The following is a 25040-nucleotide window of genomic DNA, read 5'->3' as shown; positions in this document are numbered from 1 at the left end:
TCTTATAAACGTGCAGATTATCTCATCAGTAATAAGAAATAGGTTTTTTTGTCTAGTATTTATTTGATTATTCCCTTTCCGTCTCACTGCATTTGTTAGACCCTCCAGAGCAATCTTCAGTAATCATAGTGCTGTCTGGCATCCTTGTTCCTGGTTTTAATAGACATTATTTTATAGCAGAACACTTAGACTGAATGAGCAGAGCACAGATGTGACCTCTGCCACTGTCGCATTGTTGATGAGGCTTGGTGAAGGGAAGATGTTCCAGAACCTGGGCAGCACTGTAGTTTTGTTCTCATGGGTCAGGAAGAAGTAAGAGGTAAAGCAGCTCACAAGCACGTGTGCGCAGCTGTGTTTCCTAAGGAGTTAACTGAACCGGGCAGTGCCTGCCAGCCCAGTGTTACAGAAGGACGTGGGCAACACCAAGGCCCCACCTGACTTCAGTGATGATGAATTGAAGTTGGGACCAGGGAGCAAGGCTCTGTGTTCTTCTCCAACTGTTCCAGCCACATGTGTTCAGACATGGCAGGCAGAAGATGGAACTGATGTGGAGTTGGGGTTTTGCCGTGAATACCGTGAGTTGAGGACGTATGGAAGAGAATGTTTTTAATGATGGGCTGTAGATGGATTTTAATGTGGACGATGGGGAGAGAAACCATGATAGGATCAGTGCATTTTAGGTCCCGGTCGGGTAACATTCTTTAGAGTTGGGGTAGTAGAGGGAGGTGAGTGGAAACACAGGATGTTGGGAATTACAAGGTGGGGTATTTAACAGTGAACTTTTTGAGGAGCTGTACTGAATGACAGGATCTCCGAGATGTGAGCATTGGAGTGACTGAGGGAGGGGGAAGAAAACGTCATGGAGATGTACTGACCAGCCCAGATAGATACAGGAAGGCTTACTGGTGTAGCCAGAAGTCCAGCAGATTAGCTAAGACAGAATGGGTGTTAGGGGAGTTCCCAGTAGTGAGCTGGAAAGGAGCTTCTCCAAGGAATGGACGGGACTGACCTGGGCATCTTCCAGGTAACTGCACTCAGCTGTTCTGAGCTGAATCCAACCTCTCCTGGTGTCAGTTTAAAGTATGGGAAGTCTCTGATCAATTACCAGAAACACACAAAAACGGTTAGTTCATAATTTTAAAAATATCATTTTGACATAAATATATCATTCTGACATTTATATATATATGTAAAAGTTTCATCTAAAGGAAAAGGCAAGTAAGCCACCTTAGAAATGTATGTTAGCCACCTTAGAAATTTATTTTTGTTTGTTTATTTTTTTTACCACTTGGTTTTTTTAGCTTTATTGACTGTTACCAAGTTTCAGTCTGTTTCAAATAATTAAATACTGCAACTGGGACATTAAAAATACAAACCAACATGTCAAAATAATCGTATTCTGAATGTTATGTATAATATTATACATTTTATATTACATAAAGGGTTTTATACATAAAGGTAAGATTTGATTTATGATTATTGAAAATTCAAAAATATATTTGAACAAAACATTCCTGTGCATACATACACAGTAACTCAACTGGGATAATCAAAACCATACATGAGTGTGGTTATTAAAAAATAAAATTATATTCATACAACAATGGTAGAAATTGAAATCTCTTTTTATTAATTTGAGAGTATTATTACAAAATCACACACATATGAATGGTGTAACCTAATTCTGTATATTTAAGAATCTTTATGCTTGACACTGAAATATGTCTCTATCCCATGGGAAATTTTTGATTTTAAATTTTTTTATTTTAAGGGATTTTTATAATTCATAATCATTAAAATGTCTATCCATGGGCATAATGCAGACCCAATCCCAGCAAATAGAAAAGTCATGCGGGTCAACCATATCACATGTGTATTTCACCATAGTTTTAGAAAAATATCCTATTCAGTTGTACAGTTTGGTCATGCTTCATAGTCATGCTTGTCATCAGTGATTACAGATGAGGCACAGAGCTTAGAGGGGAATATATATTGCTGTAGAGAACTAGGTACTAGAGCAGCGGTATCACTGGGTGCTCATGTGGAGAACACCACCCAGACACGCTAAATTAGCTATTAAACTAGGTGTCAGACCTTCAAAAAGGTTAGTACACTGATGTGTACTAACTTGCTTTAATGCTGAAATGTCTAAGTCCAGAATACTTGTCAAGTGAGTTTTAGTACTATCTCACTTTTAAATTTAATGAGAGCTGTGATTTTAAGTAAAGGCAAACATTTTTCTAACTGATCTGAAAAGCCTGAAAAACAATGTCTTTATAACAAAAATGCCTTTCCAATTTGAATTAAGTGTGGCTATCATGTGCCGTAATCGTTTATTCATTTCTAGTACATTACAGAACTTACCCAGTAATTACCTGCTGTAATAATGAACTTTGTTCTAAGTGCTGTTACAGATAAAATTCAAGTCACTTTGAGAACGTAGCATGAATTGTCATCTTTTTGTTGTTTCAGAGATTTCTCCTCAAGGGGAGGAGTGCAAACCCTTAATTACTGGAGAAGAAAAAATAAAATGTATTTCACCTGAAATGAACCCATCAGCTACTGTTGATTCTTCTGCTGAGACAAACAGTCCAAACTTTAGTGAGCCATCTCCACAGACGGCATTGAGACCAGAAGGAAATTTGGATGGTATGTTTTTTTTTTTTTTTTTTTTTAATTAATTAATTATTTATTTATTTATTTTATTTATGGCTGTGTTGGGTCTTCGTTTCTGTGCGAGGGCTTTCTCTAGTTGCGGCGAGCGGGGGCCACTCTTCATCGCGGTGCGCGGGCCTCTCACCATCGCGGCCTCTGTTGTTGCGGAGCACAGGCTCCAGACGCGCAGGCTCAGTAGTTGTGGCTCACGGGCCCAGCTGCTCCGCGGCATGTGGGATCTTCCCAGACCAGGGCTCGAACCCGCGTCCCCTGCATTGGCAGGCGGACTCCCAACCATTGCGCCACCAGGGAAGCCCGGATGGTATGTTTTAATGGGGCAAAATGAGATTGACTTGATGTAGTAATACTGTAATGTCTTCTTTATAAATGGATCTTCAAAATATGTATATATGTTTGGGTGATTCATCTCAAATTAAGTTCACTCTTTTTTCTAGTAACTGGTCTTTTTTTTTTTTTATCGCCACATAGCAAAACACCCCAAAACCTAGTGTTAAAAGAACAGCCATTTTACTCTGTCTCCTGATTTTGTGTGTTGGGAATTGAGTCAAGACCTGGCTCAGCCATGTGCTTTTCTAATCCGTGTGCTCTTGTCTCTGTGATTACCTGGTCTCATGGGTCCGAGAGGGCTTACCTGGTGTCCTGACAGGTACAGCTCAGAGGCTGGGCCCGGCTCGCCCCTTCCTCTTCATGCGGGCTCCAGGCCTTTCTGTGCACTCTTTCCAGCAGCGGGGTGGTCTGACGTCTCACAGGGCTCCCACCTCCCCACGTAGAAGCCACTTGTACTTGTAGAAGCCGCTTGTACTTGTAGAAGCTTTGTCATGGCAGCACCCCACCTTCAGATACGAAATTCTGTCTTCCTTATCTAGTGCTGCAAAGCAGATTGCTCCCCAAACTCAGTGACTTAAAAGAACTGTTTTATCTCACACTTTTGTGCATAAGGAATTGGGAAGGTTCTCCTCCTCCTTGTGGCATCAGCTGGCATCGCTCAGTGATGTTGAGCTGTCAGCTGTGCCTCCTTGGAGGGTGGGAGATGGTGTCACTCCCACTTGTGGCATCTCGGCAGCACTTGGCTGGGCCTGTTCCGCTGGGTCCCGCCCCTTAGCTTAGTGTCAGGGCCTTGCCATGTGGTCTTTGCAGGATCGTTAAACTTCTTTCATGTGGCTTAGGCTTCCAGATTCCAAGGTGGAAGCTGCCAGTTTCCTTCAAGGCTGGCCGTGGAATTGGCTTGCAAGACTCCAGCTGTACTCAGCTGGTCCAGGCGATCTCACTGCCGGGGCAAACTCAAGGAGAGGGGCAACAGAGTCCCCTCTAAATGAGAGGAACGCTGGACACCTTGCTTCATGTGTGGTTGTCTTTAATTCACCATAGTAACTTCATGGTTACTTAAATAGTCTTATTCATTAGAATCATAGTTAACATGTACCTTACGCCTTTTCTTAAAAAAAAACAAAGAAAAACCCTGTTAGGCATATAAATAGAGGCTGTATAGCCTAGTGCAAGAGTTGGCAAACTTCTTCTACAGAGAGTCACATAGTAAATATTTTCGACTTTATGGGCAGTACATTGACAAATCTAGTTCGTAGAATGAGTCATATTGATAGGGCTTAAGGTGCTAGAGAACAAATATTCATTAAAAAAAACTTTTAAGGATCCCCCTCCCCCAATTGCTTATTACCTCATATGCATGACCAAAAAATCATTTGAGTAAAAGATAAGAACTTTAAAGATTGGTACAATACCAATCATCTTTCTAAACTGGACAACTGATTGGAAACTTTTAAAATACAGAAGGAAAGAGTATCTGGATTTTAGGGAAAAAAAGCGGTGGTCATGGTGGCTGAAATAAGAACTGGAGAAGAAAAAGAAAAGTTAACAAATGAAGACAGAAACCGTTTCTCATTACTACTTACTTCCAGGAACTATCACCCAGATGAAAAATGAGCCACTGCCAGAAAACAGAGGTAGTACCCTGGTTGTTAATTGTCTGAGAGTCTAGGAAAACAGATTTAGTGCACTCCAATTATGTTCTCAATATCATTGTAAAAGTCTGGGTAATGGGGTGTTTGGTGTTTTTTGTTTGTTTTTTTTTGATGATTGAACTTTCCCGTCAGTTACTAATCAGTGATATCTTCTCCCCTTCTAATCAGTGATATCTTCTCCCCTTCCATATTTCTAACCACAGATAGTGTTATTCTTTAAACTAGTTTTTATACCTTCTAGAAAGCAATTTACATATTACTGAAATTTTAATGAAGAGAAAATTTTTTATAATAATCAAAATATAGTGTACTGTATTTCTTTGGGGTATTTTTATTGCAGTGAAAATGCAAAAGGAAAAGTCTGTTATTTCAGAAACAACTAGAGAGTCAACACAGTAAGATTAAAGATCTATAGATAAAATATTAAATTTTTCGATGTAATTACTATTAATACTTTAGCCTAAAACTAGGTATGATAACTTATAGGAGGTTTATTCCATTTTCTCTAAATGGATTTTGCTTTGAGACCTGTTTCTTGTTATGTTTTTGCCGTGCAGAGCCTGATGACTTGGAAGCAGAATTTCTGCAGGAGCCAAGTGGAGCAGACAGGGACGGTGGCTTGCCATGCCCTGTACTCGACGTGTGGGTTAGTGAGATTAAAGAAGCAAAGGAGGCTGAGTACGTTACCTCTTTCTTACATTTCAAAACCTGGTCCCTTTTTGTAATACCTTTTAAAGAAATAGTGTAATAACCCAATATTACATTAAATCCTATTATAATACCTTATAAAAATAGTTTAATTTGGGAATAGATATTACATTCATGTGGTTCAGAAATCCACAAGTGTATAAAGATAAACAGTGAAAAGTCTCTTTCCCACTTCTATCCCCATCCAGCAAATTCCCACTCTCTCCTCTTTCCAGACATGTTTAATAGTAATGAATATTAACATAAACAGAAGCAAAAGCGAATATACAGTCTCCCTCGCTTTTAAGTACAGTTGTTAGTATAATGTACACATTTTTTATTTTAGTCAGTAACCTGGGAATTTTTTCATACTGACACACAGAGGGCTTCCTCTTTTTTTGTTACTTCATGGCTATGTACTAGTCCATTGTATGAATATACTATAACTCTGATTAGTCTCCTACAGCAGTGGATACTACAAACGATGCTGTAGTGGATAACCTAAGTAATAAGGGTAGTTTGCATGTGTATAAGTACAGTCATTCCCCCTTATTCAACAGGGTTTCGCTCTTCATGGTTTCAATTACCTGCCATCAACCACAGTCCGAAAATATGAAACGGAAAACTCCAGAAATACACATTCATAAGTTTTAAATTGTGTGCTGTTCTGAGTGGTGTGATGACATATCCCGCTGTCCCCATGTGTCCTGTGCAGGACGTGAACCATCCCTTCATTCAGCGTGTCCACGCTGTGTGTGCTACCTGCGTGTCAGTCACTTAGTAGCCGTCTAGGCTGTTAGATCTGCTGTCTGGGTGTCCCAGTGCTCGTGTTCATGTGACCCTTGTTTTGCTTAATAACAGCCCCAAAGCTCAAGAGTAGTGATGCTGGCAGTTCGGATGTGCCAAATAGAAGCCACAAGATGCTTCCTTTAAGTGAAAGGTGAAAGTTCTCGACTTAACAAAGAAAGAAGAAAATCGTATACCTGAGGTTGCTAAGGCCTATGTTAAGAATGAAACTTCTACCTGTGAAGTTGTGAAGATGGAAAAGGAAATCTGTGCTAGTTTTGCTGTCGAACCTCAAACTGTAAACGTTACACCTACAGGGTGTGATAGGTGCTTAGTTAAGATGAAAAGCCATTAAATTTGTGGGTAAAAGGCATGAACGGAAAACATGGTTCGGTTCTGTCCATGTTTCAGGCATCCACTGGGGGTCCTGGACTGTATCCCCCTGTCAGTAAGGGGGGACTACTGTGTTTCTGGAGGATAGAGACGAAGAAGTATGATTTTATAAATGCAATTATTATTCTCCCCAGGGACTGTACTAGTTTATGCACTCCGAAAGAATGTATGAAACCTCCTGTTTTCCCCACAGACTTGCCAAACTTTTATTACCAAAGTTTTTGATTTTTGCCAGTCTGATAGGTAAAAAGTAGTATCTCAGTTTGGGGTCTTAGTTTATCTCTTTATAAGTAAAGTTGAGCACATCTTTTCAGATGTTTAAGTCACATTTGTATTTCCTTTTCTGTGAATTCCCTGTTTACATCTTTGACCCATTTTTGTAATTTGGTTGTTTGGTCTTTGATAAATTGGTAAGAACTCCTTAAATATTAGAGATACTTGGTTATTATGTGAATTGTAACTATTTTTTCACCGTTGGTCACTTATGTTTTATTTTTTTGCCATGCAGAAGTTTTTTGGTTGTTTGTTTTTACATTGTCATGTTTACCTGGATTTTGATAATTATTCAGAGAAACTTTGTTTTCTCTAAGGTTATCAAACAGTATTTTAATCTTTTCTTCTGGTACTTTCATGTAGGCGCTTCTTATATTTACCACTTTGATCTATTTGGAATTTATCCTGGTGTCCATGGATTCGGTTTTTCTTCCAGATGGCTACACAGTTGTAACTCCATTTATTAAAGAGCCCACCTTTCCTGCACAGATTTAAAATGCCACTTTTAATATATACTGAATTTTCTTAATTATTTAGGTTCATGCTTATACCTTATTTTCCTGTTCCATTGATCTTTGTTCAGTGTGCTGGTACACACTGTTTTAATTAAAATGTAAAAGATATTTTAAGATCATGTAAGGCTTATTCACTTTCATCGCTCTTCTTGCCTGTATAATTTTTCATCTGAATTTAGAATTTATTAAATTTAGCCCACCTTCCCTCACATAAAAAAAAACCAGTTTATATTTTATCGGGATGCTGAATTCATAAATTAATACAGGGACGTGAACATGCTGTGTGTGTTCTTCCTGTCCGAGAAGAACAGAATAGGCCTTGTTTTTTGATCAGGTTGGGAGTTTTCTTTATCTGGGCTTTGTGCTTTTATGGGTAAGCTTATTCCTAGCTTTATTATCTTTTGTTTGGTGTTATAAATGGTGCCTGTTCCTCTGTGAGATCTGGTAACTAGAAGGTTGTATATATGAAAGCTGTGGATTTCTTTATATTGATTTTGTACCCTACCATCTTATTGGTATCTACTATTGTTCATGATAAATTTTCAGTTGAATCTTTTGTATTTTTCAGATATACAGTCATATCATATGAAAATAATGATGGCTTTATGTCTTTCCAGTTTTTTTTAACACTCGTTTCTTTCTCTCCAGTTGCATTGCTTCGTACCTTTATACAGTGTTAAATATTGGAAATAGGGCTATCTTTGCCTTGTTCTTCATTTCAGTGAAATGATTCTAATGTTAACCCTCGTTAGGCATGACTATAATTTCTAGCTCAGAGTATTTACTCATATTTTACTGGCTAAAAAAGTCAGGAGTGTATTTTGTCAAATGACCTTTCGGTATCTATGGAACCATTCATATAATTGTTTTCCTTTATCTGTTGGTATAATGAATTATATTAATAGGTTACCTAATAATTGAACTATCCTGCATACCTTAGTAAACTCTACTTGGCCATGATGTACTACTATTTTAATGTACTTCTGTTTGCTAATGCTTCATTTTAGCACTTTTGCATTAGTACTCTGGAGAGTCATCTGTAGTTCCCTTTCGTCATGGGAAATCACTGTCGTATTTTGGTGTTCTTTTTATCTCCCTTCTTAAAAAGTAATTGGAAGTTCCTTCCTTTGCTGTGCTTGTAACAGGGATTGTCAGATGTTTTCTGTAAAGGGCCAGATTGTAAACTTTTTTGGCCGTGTAGACCATACGGTCTGTGATGCAGCTGTTCGATTCTGCCTTTGTTCTGCAAAAGCAGCCGTAGGTAACACATGAACAGGTGAGCATGGCCGCTGCCGTGCAACTTTATCTGTGAAAGCAGGCGGTGGGCTGGCCTTGGACATGGATGCAAAGCTGTACCAGCATGTTTATGCAGGAGAGTCATAGGGAATCATTTGAAATAGTCTAATCATTAGTATGGAAGTAGCTAAAAATACTGTTCCTTTCTCAGTATACCGCATAATGGGTACGCAGCACTGAAATAAAACGGAGCTCCATGTATTAATATGGAAATATGTCAAAATATTGAATGATTAACAGAATAAAATTATTTTGAATAAAAAGCATTTCCATATATTAGAATAATGCTATGATAATCCTATTAAAATTATTATATATCCTTAAGTGAATATATATATATGTAAATTTAATGGAAAAGTATGGTAAGATGTACACAAAACTGATAACAGTAAAGGCAACTGGGAATTGAGTGGTTAGGGGACTCCTAAAAGCATCATTTTTTTTTTAATTGAGGTAAAATTTATATAACATAAAATTTATCATTTTAATCATTTTAAAGTGTACAGTTTGACACTATATGGTTCCAGAACATTCCCTCAACCCCAAAGGAATCCCTGTGCCCATAAGCAGCCACTCCCCTTGTTCCCCTCCCCCAGCCCCTGGCACCACTGATCTGCTTCTATCTCTGTGGATTTGCCTATTCTGGATTTGACATTTCCTGTGGAACCGTACAGTGTGTGGCTTTTTGCATCTGGCTTCTTTTACTTAGCATACTGTTTGCAAAGCTTATCTGTGTTGTAGGATGTATCAGTTCTTCATTCCTTTTTATAGCTGAATAATATTCCATTACATGAATATACCCTATATGTTTATCCATTGAGCAGTTGACAACATTCAGCAGATGATGGTGGGTCATTTCCAGAGTTGCTTCTGCCTTTTGGTTCTTTTGAATAGTACTGCCATGAACATTGTGTACAATTCTGTGTTTGCACACCTGTATTCAGTTCTTTTGAGTATATATATTTAGGAGTGGAATTGCCACAGCATATGGTAATTTTATGTTTCACTTTTTGAGGAACCAAGGAACATTACATTTCATATGAAGAAATGTATTACTTGTATGATTAAAAATAAAGCAAAACTTTTAGAAATAAAAATAGAAAATTGCTCAAAATTTAAAACTGAAAAAGTAAAAAAATTATTTAAATTTGAAATGGACTAAAAAGTACTAGCAAAATTAAAACTGCCTTATAAACAAAAACCCCAGAAATAAATTACTGGCAACTTTTGGAACATGTTCTTCTAGTTTTTACATTTTTGTTAAAAAAGGAATACATCAATTTAGTTCCCAGCATGTATTGAGATAAAAATTGTGAGTTCTTCTTTACATAAATCAGTTCATTCCCTTTAAGGGTTAAAACGTTTTTATACATATTATTCTATTCCTTTTACTGTGCTACCCAGCATTTTTTCAAATCCTAACACCATTTAATATAAATTGGTCTGAAAATTGCTTACTTAATAATATATCTTATCATTCCGTATCTGGTTATACAGATCTCTACTTCATTTTTTAAATAGCTGCATAATATTTCATAGTATATATCATCATTGCTTTCTATTCTCTGATATTAAGGGGCATTTTGATTGCTTACAGAAGTGGTTCTCAAACATTGCAGCATTTCAAAACAACTGTCTCAGCCTTATCCCCCAAAGTTCCTGACTCACAGGACTAGGGCAGGGCCTGAGAATTTGCATTTTACACAGGTCTCCATGTATTGCTGACGTCTAGGGGGCCGCACTTTGGGAACCACTGGGATGAGAATGTTGAGCCTGGTTGTTGTGAATGAGTGTGACTGGTGAAGGTTTGAACGGCTGAAACGTAGGATTGTGTTTATAAGAGACAGTGTGTGTATAAGTGAGAAGAGTATTCGGAAGAGGGATCACAGGGCTCTAGTGAACTTGTGTTCCACTCTTTTGTATTTGAGAGTGTTTTTATTTCTAGTAAGCCATGTTTTTTTAACTGGTGTTTCTATTTGTGGCAGGTTGGAAGATAGGATCACCATTCAGCAAAATGAAGTTTCTGAAGATGGAGCCCCGAGGAGCATGGATCACCTTAGTGAAGTTCATGTAGGTGAGCATCGCTGTATTGGCCTGATTACTTTCTGGAAGGTCGTTAGCACTAACCTGTTCTATTTGGACTATATATTAATGGAGAGCATTGCTAACCACTGACCTTAATTATCTAAAAAATATAATAGGCATAGAGCACTGGACTCCACATTTATCTTTTTATTATGTTTTTTGAAGTATAGTCGATTTACAATATTGTGTTAGTTTCAGGTGCACAGCATAGTGATTCATTTTTTTAATTTGCAGATTAGATTCCATTGTAGGTTATTACAAGATATTGGGTATTGTTCTCTGTGCTATATTTGTTGGTTATCTATTTTATGCACAGTAGTGTGTATCTGTTAACCCCATACTCCTAATTTGTCCTTCCTGCTTCCTCTCCCTTTCGGTAAACACAAGGTTGTTTTCTATGCCTGTGAATTTGTTTCTGTTTTGTACATAGATTCATTTGTATTATTTTTTTTTAATTTATTTTTTTATTTTTGGCTGTGTTGGGTCTTCGTTTCTGCGCGAGGGCTTTCTCCAGTTGCGGCGAGTGGGGGCCACTCTTCATCGCTGTGCGTGGGCCTCTCACTATCACGGCCTCTCCTGTTGCGGGGCACAGGCTCCAGATGCGCAGGCTCAGCAGCTGTGGCTCACGGGCCCAGTTGCTCCGCGGCATGTGGGATCCTCCCGGACCAGGGCTCGAACCCATGTCCCCTGCATTGGCAGGCGGACTCTCAACCACTGTGCCACCAGGGAAGCCCCTGTATTATTTTTTATATTCCACATATAAGTGATATCATACAGTATTCATCTTTCTCTGCCTGACTTATTTCACTAAGCATTATTTTCTCCAGGTCCACGTTGCTGCAAATGGCAGAATTTCATTCTTTTTTATGGCTGCTGGACTCTGCATTTATAAGCCTGTATTGTTTGGCAATGTGGGCAGTGTAACTTTTTGGTCAGTTATCTTACTGAATGTTCAAAACAAAAAGAATTGCTTGCCAAAGCTAAGCCAGTATCTCAGGACATTAAATAAGTGGTCTTCTTATTTCTAATAGTGTTAATTAAAATATAAGAAGTACAATTTTTTAATATCTAACCTATAGGAACAAAGATAACCTGGAGCTATTGAGTGTTTAAACAGTACTTTTTCACATGTCCTTGCTTTTGTGTCACATTTTTGAACTTCTGTTATAATGGAAGAATTTAACAAGTTAAATCTCCTTTCTGAAAATAAAACATACCTGGTTAAAGATTATTTATAAGGTAATAAAATCGCATATATATTTGATTTTGTTTTTCATGGAGTTTTTGCTATGATTCATGTTAAATAGTATACTTTTTCAGTATCACTTAGCACGTTGAGTACTGTATAGACTCGTCATATAATCTTTCCTTTATTCCACAGAACCTGGGGTGGATGGTTCTCCACACTCTGAGGGTGATGTAGATGAATCTATGCAACCAGAACCATTTTTCCATAAACACTTGAAAGCAGCCTCTCAAGTCCAGTCAGTCCTCTGTTCACTAGAAGAATCCTCTCCACTTCGACCTCACTGTGGTTCACCACCAAGAAATAAAAAACAGAGTTCCTTGCTGATTGGACTTTCAACTGGTCTATTTGATGCAAACAACCCAAAGGCAAGTATGCTCCTCAAGTGGAAAACGTTACCCATTTGATAACATTTCACATTTTCTGTTTTTCTTTGATAAGCTATAATATTGAGTTTTAATCCCTTAAAAACAAACACATACACATGAAAACACACTCTTCAAAACAAACAGAAACAAGAAAAACCCTCCATCTTCTCCCCAATACTGAAAAGAAATTGCCACTGGGAGTACAGCTAGGACAAAGGCCGCCTCGTTGGCTCCATGTGCAGGGCCTCTTCACAGGGTCCACTTTTATTTGAGCAGAACGTCCCTCTTACACCCTCTTCTTCTGTCCCCTTTCCCATTCCCAACCCAAATTCCATTTTTAGTATTAGACTAAGCTTGAGCGTTATGTCTTAAAGGGATAGAAGTGCCGTGTTGCCTAATTTGTACCTAGAAAGATTAGTAGATGTGCATCTGCACTTTCTGGTAAAAGTTTTCCAGACCTCTTATCTTTTCTCACTCTCTGTTTTAAAAATATGTAACCAATTTTTTTCTTATTAAGAGATTAGAACATTATAGAAAATTTAGAAATGTAAGTAATCACATATCATTTTATTACTTTTCATATATGTAATTTTTACATATATGTAACTTTTTAATAAAATAGGATATTATGCATACTCTTTTTGTAACCTGCTTTTCTATTTAGTATATATTATAAAATTATTACAAATATTACTATCACAAAAACAGCATTTTGTCATATTGTCAAATATTCTCTCATATCCTCCTGAATGGCAACAAATTCCATTGTTCTGCTATGTCATGCTTTCTTTAATCTGTTTTTATTGTTGGGCCTTTAGATTTCAATTTTTGTTGTTGTTATAACCACGTTCGTCTGTATCTTTGTTCATATCCACAATTATTTCCATAAAATAAATTTCTGTAAGTGTAATTCAAAAAGGTATATTGTATAATGTCTGATTTTCCTTCAAGAAACAGTGTATAGTGCTATAAATAGTATGTGAGAGTTCATACTCTAAATAACACCAACTATTATCATTTACTTAAAAATTGTGTATTTAATGAATGAGTAATGGTATCAACTCTTTAAAGTTTATATTTCTGTTTTTACCAGTGAGTTGAACATTTTTCATATATTTAACTCTGCATATGAATGAATTACCTGAATTCTCTTGTCCTTAACTATTTTTTAAATATTTTTTAAATGAAAAATTGATTTTCAGTTTAATTTTCCGGGTGGATATGTTTTTACTTTGTGGAATATTTTCTTATGATTTTCTTAAATGCAGAGACTGCTAAATTCTCTCACTTATCTGATAGCATTCAGATTTTCAAAGGTGTAAACTTAGTGTATCCTTGGTGGGCAGAAAAGTATCACCATATAATTCATGTATTTACTTTTGTAGTAAAGGTGTATGTATAGCTGTCTTTATCCCAGAGCTTTTTAATAACTTACTGCTGTCTATAAAAGTGAATGGACTTTTAACTGAATAATACATTTGATTACTTGATTTCCTTTCATGACCTTAGTTCAGCCTTAATAGTTCTGTAGAAGTACTTACTCTGGACTTACGTACAGCAAAGCAGATCTCATGTAGAGGGAGGGGACAAGAAAAATCTCTGGAAAATCAAAGCAGTCTATAATGATTTTAAGGCAAGGACAGAAAGCCATGCCTGCCTATCCCATAAATCTCTGAGATCATGAGAGTTCATCACTGTGCCAAAATAGTAAATAATCAGTGTTCATAATGGTGGCTTTGAATCATGAAGAAAAGGTGAAAACTATTTATAAGCGTTTATATAATCCGTTTACTAAAATGGGGTAATTTAACCTCCTACAGAGATTTTTGTTAAAAGTTTTTTTTTTTTTAATGTTAAGTCATACTACTTTTGTCCTTTTTTTTAATTAAAGGAAATCCTTCTTGAGCTTTGGATCCTAACCTCCCTCACCTTCTTAAGGAAGTCACTCCTTTACTTTTGCCCTCCAGCCTGCGTCATGAACGTCTTTCTCTGTGGTGGGTCATTCTCACAGGACACCTGCTCTAACAGGTCCCATCATAAATGGCAAACTTCCCGTAAGCACATGTCCTCCCCCGCTCCCAGCCCACTTCTCTTTGTTGTATTTTTGCAGTGTCCCTGCCACTCACTTCCCAGTACATTCCAGTGTGGTTGTCAGCCCACTTCTCCACTGAAACTGCTCTTGCCAAAATCACCAATTACCGGTACATTATCAAGTTCCCTGTACCTTTTTCTCTCACCTTTCTTGACTTTTCTTCTTTCAACAGAGTTGGTGTACACCCTTCTTTTATAATCATTTTATCTGTAGGCATCCTGCGTACCATCTTTCCTGGTTTTCCTCTGCATTCATTGTCACTCTCCGGTTTCCTTTGCTGCAGCCACTACTACTAACAGATCTCCTTAAAAGAGTATAGATTCTTCTGTCATTGGGTGAATTGTTCTGTAAATGTCAAGAATTAAGTCCAGTGGTGGTGTTCACGTTTTCTTTATTTTTACTGATTTTTTTTGGTCTACATTAACTATTAGTTGCTGAGAAAAGAAGATTGAAATTTTTAACTATACTTGCATAACTATCTATTTCTCCTTTCAGTTCTGTCAACTTTTGCTCCATGTATTTTGAAGCTCTGTTATTGAGTGAATAAGAATTTAGTATTGTTCTCTCTTCTGGGTGAATTGATACATTTATTGTTATGAAGTGTCACTCTGGAATAGTGTTTTTCAAGTCTTCTGTATCCTTTTTCTTTTCTTTCTACTTGTTTATCAATTACTGGGAAAGCACTGTTGACATTTCCAGTCAATTGAATGTAAATTAATAATATTTATGTCTTCTTTATAAATTGACCCCTTTATCATTATGAAATGACTCACTTTATCCCTGATCCTGTCACCTTGTTCTGAAATCTACTTTGCCTGGTTTTAACATAGCCATTCTATCTTTCTTATGCTTAGTGTTTATATGGTATATATTTTTACATCCTTTACTTTTTTTTTTTAATTAATTAATTTATTTTTGGCTGCGTTGGGTATTTGCTGCACATGGGCTTTCTCTAGTTGTGGCGAGTGGGGGCTACTCTCCATTGTGGTGCACAGGCTTCTCATTGCGGTGGCTTCTCTTGTTGCGGAGCACGGGCTCTAGGCACGCAGGCTTCAGTAGTTGTGGCACGTGGGCTCAGTAGTTGTGGCTCATGGGCTCTAGAGCATAGGCTCAGTAGTTGTAGCGCACGGGCTTAGTTGCTCCACGGCATGTGGGATCTTCCCAGACCAGGGCTCAAACCCGTGTCCCCTGCATTGGCAGGCGGATTCTTAACCACTGCGCCACCAGGGAAGTCCCTAAATCCTTTACTTTTAATCATACTTATTTCATATAGACTTCTTGTAGTTGTCATATAGTTGAATCTTGCTTTTTAACCATTCTGACAGTCTTTTAATTAAAGAGGTTAGACCATTTATATCTAGTGTAATTTTCAATATATTATCAAAATGATATGATTGATAAACTTATCATTTTGCTATTTGTTTTCTATTTGTCTCATTATTTCTTTCATTCCTTTTTTACTTTTATTCTCCCTTTTGAATTGAGTATTTTTAGTATTTTATTTAATCTCTACTATTTGCTTATAAAGTAGACTTTAAAAAATATTTAATGGTCATTCTCAGTTTTCAGTATACATCTTTAGTTTATCTTGGTCTGCCTTCAAATATTGTACTGTGTCACGAATAGCATCAGAGCCTTGCAACAGTACATTTCCATTCCCCTGCTCTTGCCTGTCCTTTGTGGAATTGTTGCCATGTGTTTTATTTCTGCATGTATTATAAATCCCACAATACATTTCTATTGTTTTTGCTTTCAACATTCAATTATCATTCACAGAAAGTAAAAATTGAGAAAGGAAGTCTTTTATATCTACATATTAGCCATTTCCAACATTCTTCATCCCTTTGTGTAGAATTCAAATTTTTATCTGGTATTATTTTTCTATGACTTTAAGAACTTCTCTAACACTTCTTGTGTCCCTGTTGGTGATAATTTTTTTTTAGCTTTTGTTTATTTAAAAACATTTTAATTTCACTTTCACTTTGAAAGGGTATTTCTGCTAGATCTAGACTTACGTTGTCTTCTGGACTGCACTGTTTCTGACAAGAAACACCATAAATACAGTGGCAGCTTTCATAAGGCAGTTGTAACAGAGTGACTTAATAAAATTGAGAGTATAACACATAAATGAAGATTATTGAAGGTAAATTTGTAATAGGTCAGGATGAAATAGTGTAAAGATGAGACCTAGTGATCTCATTTGGGGAGTAGAGTGGAAGACTGATCTCTATGAAAACTGGAGAATTTACTTTCTTGTTATAGAAAATGCAGAGTGGGGGAAAGTAAATATTAATGTACAATTCACAAATAACACAAGTGCCTTAAATGTCTTGTTTTGATTTGCTAAAATATCAATTCTTAGAAAATGTCCGTAATTTTTGCCTTTGGTAAGTGTTCATAATTTTTTAATGTTTTAAGTCCATTTTTAACCTTGTTTATGGGTTGAAGTGAGCAAGTATTTGTAGAAGCTATTTTGAGGGTGTAGTGTTACAGTTGAATTGCAGTAAGCAGAAGCTAAACAAATGTGCTCATCATAAACTATTTTATAGTATAGCCAGGGGATTACTAACATATAATTTTATATTAAAAATACTACAGATGAAAAACTGAGTTGATAGAATTAAGTAGAATTTCATGTGAAGTTCTATTAGTGCAACTACTACTAAATTCATTCATTCTTTATGTGGTTGTCTTCATTTTTGAGAAAAAATAGAACCAACAGTGAGAGATCTAAAGGAACTGCATTTTTTTTAATGTTTTAAGGTTTTCTAAAACATTGGTTTCCTGTTTGATTTATAATGGTACCAAATGCTAGCTGCATAAATAATCATACTACAAAAAATTTTGGAAAAAATTAGTCTGACTATAAATGAAGTAAGATCTGAGGCAACATGTTCTGGATTAATAGCTATTTTCAGGAGGATTTCTTTCTATTAATGTCCAAACTATAGAATATTATTTAAACAATATGAAAGAAATCTAGTAGACTCAGAATTACAGAACTGGAAGTGTTCTTATATAAAATTCTTCTTATGAAGATGAATATCCTGTCTAAAACTTTAACAGTCTGTCAGGGAAGACTGTGAACATTAGGATTTTAAATATAGGACCTTTGGGAACTGTTGGATTGCTGGGTGTGTAAACCCATTCCCAGAGGTACAGACCACTTGAATTTTCTTTCTAACCCTATTATTTTATGTTAGGTGATGAAGTTTATTTTAATTAATGACAGGAATAAACTAGAATTGAGATGATTTTACCAGGGCTAAAATTTATCTCAGCCTAAAAAATATTGTATCCTTTTGTGTAGTCCCCTTGTATTTAGGTATACAATGCGTATATGCTATTTATTTTTATCGATTAGCATGTATCTGGGTAGACTGTTAGTGGCTGCGTATTTTGCATACCCCGGGTTTATAATATATGTGGCTCAAACCATTCAGATAACAAACAAGTCAAGCGTAAATTCTGCTGACAGTACCATTGTTAAGTGCTTTAACCAGGCAGTGTATCTGCACCATCTTGTAGTGCATCACCATATTTTTCTCTTGAGTGCTGTGATATGTAAATTAAGTTCAAATAATAGAAGTCTATTCCTTTTTATTCTCAAAAACAGATTGTACCAATAAAATTGGCCAAGTATATACATTTTCATTAATATGCTAAACACTGTGTGTTCTGCACAGTCTCCCATCTGGTGCTGGGTTCTTATCGGGGCCTTAGGAGTCACGTTTCAGATCTTACCGATCCCTTTAGGGTTGACCAGCCCTGAGACTGACTTCTGTAGATGTGTGTGCCGTAGCCCTGTCTGTCCGTCACGTTCCAACTGTGGAAAGGGTGCTGGACAGAGGCTGTCCCTCTTATCCTGGTCTTGTCCAACGCGGTTCACGTTCCAAGCACCTCCGCCGTGTTTTGCTGTCTCATCTCGGTGTGCTGGGCTCTTCCTCACCCTGCCGCTCCAGGTGCTGTCAGCGTGAACTTGGAGGTGCCTATCTTCCCAGCCGTCCTCTCTGGTGGGAAAGGCGCTCGCTGCTCACAGGCCGCTGCTCAGGGAGGCCCCAGGGGGCTCTTCTTTGCACTAACTGGAGGCCCCACTCTAAGCTGTTGGCCACCCAGCATCTGCTAGGGCAAAGGGACACTAAGGGCCACCAGTTGTGTCGGGTGCTGCTTAGCCAAGCTTGGGCAAAAATACCCGGAGCGCGTTGGACATCGGGAAGTGAGAGGAAGACTCAGGAGGGGTGCCGTGGCCGAGGGGTGGCAGGGCCTGACCCAGCTCCAGCTGCCTCCATGTGCACACCCCAGATAAACACCCTCCTTACCTTTTAAAGTCCACTTCACATTGAAACCCAAGCAGAACTCGCAAGCTTACTTTCATCACTGAAAAAATACTGAGCTGAAGTTCAAGAGAAGTAGGTTCTCAGCTTAGGCAAGTCGCCCCTGAAGCTTCTAGCTTTAAATGGATGATCGATGTGTATATATAAATAACAAAATTATTATTAGCTCCAATTTTCTAATTTTTTCTCTCATTTTAATTTTCTCACTATCTCACTCCTAATAAGATATCGGTTGCCTTTTTATAGATGTTGAGGACATGTTCACTTCCAGACCTCTCCAAGCTGTTCAGAACACTAATGGATATCCCCATTGTCGGAGATGGACGTCAGGACAATCTCGAACTGGATGAAATGGAAGATGAGCGTGTGAAGGAAGGACCTTCCGACTCTGAGGACATGTGAGCATGGTGACATTCGTAGATACCGACACTAACAGGATTTCTGAATTTACACATGTTGTGGAGATGGAGACTCACCCACAGTTTTTAAACATGATCTGTAGCTGACCTTGCACTACTCCTTTAACTTTTTACAATGTATTTAAAGTACAGTCAAGTAAACTTTGATATGTGTGTCTGCCTCTAAATACTGTAACTTAATGCCACTTGAGGAATGTAAGGACAGGGTCACCATTGTGTTCTCTGTCTTACTGGCCACTGAGCACCCATCACAACGCTTGATGTGGCTGGTGCTTAACTGAGTGAACCTCAGCAGGATAATGACTGTTTGGTAGTGTGATGCCACATGGTACAGGGATTGCAGTGGGAAACTGAAGGACTCACTACTCTACTCTGCCCCAGGAAGATGCTAGAAAGCTCCGTCCACATCTGTCTCCTGCCGGCTGTGATTTCAAAACCATGGCAGTGGGGAGTTAGCAGGTGGAATAGTGTGTGTGTGTGTGTGTGTGTGTGTGTGTGTGTATGTGTGCGCACATGCTCGCACGTGAGTTCTGCACTTAACTGCTTTCACAAAATTCCCTTCTTATTAATGCCTGAGGAATCTAGAATTCCAGAGGAAAATTTAACCAACACTCCTGGAAGAGCTGGTAACTGGCAGCTCCTTAGACAGTAATACCCCTTCACCTTCCTTGATATCAGTCGGCCTTCTCAGCCCATCCGACAAATGTTACAGACTTTTTGGGGAAATAAAACCAGAGTGTTCAAGAAGTGTATTCAAGTCACCAGGAAAATAGGTTGCAAAATGCTATAATTTTTATGGTTTATCTTTTGATTTGTTTGAATTTAAGTTTCTCCTTTTTACCTCTGCCTTTCAATAGAAACAATGTGTGTTTTGGTCTAATTGAAAGCATGATATCAGTCTCATGATTTTTCTCCCTCTAATTCTTGAGCCGGGCACTGCATCTGGTGCATTTTATTTTCTGTTTTTGTTTTTCTTAAGGCTTGCCCTTTCTTTTTAAATTTCTAGCCAAACTTTATCTTTCAAAGGTTGACTTTTGAATTCTCTGTCTGTCCAGTGGTTAACACTCCATGCTCTCACTGCCGAGGGCCCGGGTTCAACCCCTGATTGGGGAACTAAGATCCCATAAGCCACGCAGCGTGGCCAAAAAAATAAATAAAATAAAGGTTGACATTTTTTTTCCCCCATAGAGTTCTGTAGATTTTTGCTGGTGCCCTCAAAATTTGGAGGAAAAGTTACTTTTTTATCCTTGCTTCTTCTGCTTGGCTGTAGTCATTAAGCACTTTACGTTGTATTTTTATTAAGCCTGTTGGATAACAGGACAACATTTCAGCACCTCTGTGGTTGACAAAATCCTTGGTAACAGTTTTTTTTCCTCAAAGTTTTTATAAGTCATCAGTTTTTATCTGAGTGAATATAGCTTATTTGTGGCTTACATTCTTTTAATAACGAGTTGATGACAGAATTTTATTTTAAAATTTAAGTTAGAAGCTTTTAATGTTATTTTTTAAATTTGAAAACTAAGTTTTTTTCAAGTTACTCCATATGCATATAGGGAAATTTCACTTGACATTTTTCTTTGGAAAATATGCATTTTTTTGATCCAAACTTTACTTATGATCATATAATAAGAAAACCTACTAAAAAGAAAATTCAGGACCAGGGTTTAAAATATCTGAGTCAATTTTTTGAGTGCTCACTTCATAAAAAGATATTAATCCTCTTACACTTTTCTGACACTGGCATAGTTAGCAGCCCACTAGCTTTAATACCATCTGTGGTGGAAACTAATTCCTCTCCAGGAAGATTTTACCAACAGGTTAATGCCTAGTCACATAGCAATGGCACCTAGCAGATGTGCGTGGTATGTAAGTCTGGTAATTAAATATTAAGCTAACTGCTCCTAGGATGATCCAAAAGATTAGACACTGTCCTTCTCATTCTACTTAGATGATGTTTACTTTTCTTTAACTGCTGCAAAGTCAAAGTGTAGGAGTTTGTACACATATGTACAAAATAAAGATACTTCTACATTAAAAATTATTTTTCTGTTAATGAAAATTTTGTATGAGGTCTCGCATAATAATATTTATGTTTTAGTTCTTCAGTAAGTATTTGTGTATTCAATTAGAGTCTAAACTTTAAGAAAGGGCTTCATCAGCCTTGTGTTCTGCTTAATATCGCTTTTCCACTATTGAAATCCTCACTGGGGGTCCCTAATCTTTCAGAGGACTTTATGTATCTAAAACTCGAATTAACTGTTAGTCTCCAAGTTTTTCCATTTGCGTGCCCCAGGGAGCAAGAAGCAGCTCCTCGGAGGAATGGAGCCGCTGAGTGTGGTTCTTGGGTCTTGTAGACGTGGTCAGAAGGCCTAAATCTCAGTCTCGTTTTTGTCATTTATTGACCATGTGGCCTTGACAAGTCACTTGAGCACCTTGATTCATAGTTTCCCTGTTTCTAAAGTGAGTTTTGTATGGATAAAATTTAAATAGGATAAACAGCTTTAATAACTAAGGTATTATACGAATGTAAGATATTACTTGCATAAATCAGTTCATTTCAGCATCTGTAATTGCACGAAAGTAGAATTAATACTCTGGGCAGTGCCTGGAGGGCAAGACCCCCACAGTTAGTCTGGTGCACAGCTGTCGCACATCCACACCAAGATTTTGCTGAACCTTCGGAACTACATGAAAGAAAAATATTTAGTCTGGCTCTTCAATATTGAAACATTCTTTCAAAATTTAAGGAATTAATAATGTTGATAGTTACATGATTCTCTCTGACAAATCAGGACCATTTTATACAAGTCATCTTCGGGCGTATGTATTCCAGAAGATGTGTTGTGTGCTTTATTTATCAATTGTGTGAATCCTCATTTCCTTTGTTAAAAACTGTGTGTTTTTTCAGATTTCTTTTTACCCACCACGAGTACTTTTACGTAGAAAGGAGCGCATGTATATTGAGTTGAAGTAAAATTTCAGAAAGGTAAAGTTTTGGTAACGCTCCATTTAATTTTTAATTCTCAGTGCGTTTGAAGAGGCTGACACAGACTTACAAGCGCTTCAGGCCTCCATGGAGCAGCTGCTGCGAGAGCAGCCGGGGGAGGACTACAGCGAGGAGGAGGGGTCGGGCCTGAGGACCAGCGACGCGGAGCAGGCCGCCACCGGCACGGACGCGGGCGACGAGGACGACAGCCCCAGCAGCGGGAGCGCTCTCAACGAGGAGTGGCACTCGGGTGCGTGCTGGCCCACACTGCAAGCAGAGTGTCTCTTCCTGGCCTCCAACGCGAGCCCCTTCCAGCCTTAAGTGAGGCTGAAGCCTGCTCTGCGTCGCTGACTTGGCGTTCACTCTCTCTTTTCACAAAGTCTCCATACGTAGTTGTCCCATTTCTTTTCCACTGAAGTATGGAAATGCTTTTCTGAAGCATTTTTATCCTGTTATCCTCCACTTCTTGACTTACTTTCCTAGTAATAAAGATAATAACTTAGTTTTCTTAGCCCTTTATGCTTTACAAAGGGCTTCCACATACGGTGCTTAACCAGCAGGGTTAAACTGAAAGAGTTTTTAAAACCTTGACACTTTTTTTTTTTTTTTTTGGTTTGGAAACAGTTCCTTGTTCATATCATTGACCCTAAGATGCATAGAAAATTTGTGTATTTAAATGACAATTTATTTGAGAAGAAGAGGTAATGTGAAAAGGAATGATTCTGCATTCATTTTTTTTTACTAGAATTTTTCAAATTACCTTGGGCGTGTACATGACATAAAACATATAAAGCATTTATAATACTTTTTAAGTGCCTTCCAAGTTTTATGATATACATCTTAGGTCATCTGTATGCTCGTTCATGTTTTGCCCCATGTTTAATATCAAGTTTTTAAAAATAGAGTTGGTTGCCTCAGTGCAGAACATATGGGTATGCTTTTTCCGTTTTTTTTTTTTTTTTTTTAGCTAAATTCACTGACATCTCTTGGAAAAGTTTTTATTCTAACCTGACTTACTGTTTATGTCTATAAAAGAAAAGATTTCTAAAGTAACATTCCTGTTAAGACAAATTTATATATATGTACATTGATTACCTATATAAATGACAAGTATTATAATGACAGAAACTTTATATTGAATGTACAAGTAGTCTATCTCAATGACAATATTCACGTGTCACAGGATTTTAATCAACTATGGTAAGAATTATTTTATTCAGTCTTTTAAATCATAAAATGTCTTCTTTTTTATTTATGTTTTTTAGATAACAGTGACGGTGAGATAACTAGTGAATGTGAATACGACAGTGTCTTTAATCATTTAGAGGAACTAAGGCTTCACCTAGAGCAGGAAATAGGCTTCGAAAAGTTCTTTGAGGTTTACGAGAAAATAAAAGTGAGTAAAATGTCACTTAAAACATTTAATTTTGAAATATGCTCTGTTTGAATTACTAGTGAAATGTCAGTGATTTTTATTGGTCAGTAGACCCATTATAAATAATAAACAAAGTCTCCAGTTAGAGAAGGTTAACATTCAAATATTAATTTATATTTGGAAATTTGGTATAGGCTGTTCATGAAGATGAAGATGAAAATATTGAGATTTGTTCAACAGTAGTTCAGAATCTTTTGGGAAATGAACATCAGCATCTTTATTCCAAGATTCTTCATTTAGTTATGGCAGATGGAGCCTATCAAGAAGGTAAGATTTCCTCCCATCCTTATATTTTAAATAAATGTGCAAAAAATAAAATGACAAATGTAAATTGATGAGCTTATATCACATGCATTTTGGTGAAATCTATATTGGAATTATATCTCGTACTTTTAAGCAATTAACTGTGTCCTTCTCTTTGACTGATTCTGGCATAAGCTTTTATTGGCTTTATTGGTCTTTTAAGTCAATATTTTAATTTAATTTGCAAGTAACATTTGAATGAGATTTTTAAAAAGCCTCCTTATTGGACAGCTCTAGAAATTAGAATGCTTTTTTATTAAGGAAGCAGAATTAAATTTTTAGACACATACGTAAAATTTCTCCTAACTAGAACCAAATGTAATCTCTTCTGTTCAGAGCAAGTAGAGTTCATCTACAGTGATTTGAGGGTAAACCATTTTTATATTTGGAAAATATTTACCAATAGAATCACTTAGAATGTGTTAGGACTTTATTAAAAGCTATTAAAGTTACAAATGTTCTTCCCCTTGAATTGGTCAAGAGCGCTAAGCATGGGACCTAGAGACCAGAGTTACAGTCCCGGCTCTGACAGGCTGGTCGCAGGACACAAGGTGATTCATTTTGCCTCGAGTTTGTTTCCTTTGCTGTCAGATGGCGCATGACCTCCAATCTCATGCACTGTGGTGGGTTTTCAGAGTGTTTATGGAGGCCCCCGTGGGCCTGGCACTTCATTTCTGTGGCCACTGAAGGGCACGGTCTGTGCTTACGTGTTGTGTACAGTTTCCTTGGGAGATGAGACAGATAGATAGGAAAGGAAGTGTAAAACTATACATAGAAGTGCTCATTCTGAAATGTTTTTAGTGCAGTAGGAATTAGAGAAGGGAGATCAAACTGGGAAAAATGGAAAGAAACGTAGAGGGCGTGACTTGTAGGGAAAAGAACAAACCAGCGATTCATGTGTGTTAGGGTTAGACTGACTGTATTAGGAGCTTCCTGTTGAGAATTAGTCTTTGTGATTGACACTGTGAAATGTGTAAGGCACATGGAGGAAATCAGTGAAAGTTTCTGAAGTGAAAGGACTGACAGAGTGGAAGAGGCAGCGGGAGCACCTGATGGAAACGGTAAGGCAGTAGGCATGAGTTGGTGAGGACCCGGACTTCGTGTTCAGAGGGGTGTTCAGTTCAGGTATTTCAGAGCCAGGGTTTTTTATTAAAATATTTGACATTT

At 37.4% G+C, this 25040-nt stretch overlaps 1 protein-coding gene across 7 annotated transcripts in view; it reads left to right on the top strand.

Moving 5' to 3' along the window:
* NEK1 (NIMA related kinase 1) overlaps positions 1 to 25040 on the top strand; it is a 224020-nt gene that overhangs the window by 183378 nt on the left and 15602 nt on the right. For all 7 annotated transcript variants that reach the window (XM_059926738.1, XM_059926733.1, XM_059926735.1 and 4 more), the window contains 8 exons: positions 2473 to 2649; positions 5213 to 5333; positions 10591 to 10679; positions 12072 to 12304; positions 18977 to 19128; positions 22177 to 22385; positions 23401 to 23531; positions 23705 to 23837. In XM_059926738.1, the coding sequence (XP_059782721.1) occupies positions 2473 to 2649; positions 5213 to 5333; positions 10591 to 10679; positions 12072 to 12304; positions 18977 to 19128; positions 22177 to 22385; positions 23401 to 23531; positions 23705 to 23837 (1245 nt within the window). The remainder of the gene's footprint in view (positions 1 to 2472; positions 2650 to 5212; positions 5334 to 10590; positions 10680 to 12071; positions 12305 to 18976; positions 19129 to 22176; positions 22386 to 23400; positions 23532 to 23704; positions 23838 to 25040) is intronic.

This window comes from Balaenoptera ricei, chromosome 6 (genome assembly GCF_028023285.1).
Source record: "Balaenoptera ricei isolate mBalRic1 chromosome 6, mBalRic1.hap2, whole genome shotgun sequence".
Taxonomy (NCBI): domain Eukaryota; kingdom Metazoa; phylum Chordata; class Mammalia; order Artiodactyla; family Balaenopteridae; genus Balaenoptera; species Balaenoptera ricei.
This window is presented reverse-complemented; position numbering and strand designations above follow the sequence as displayed.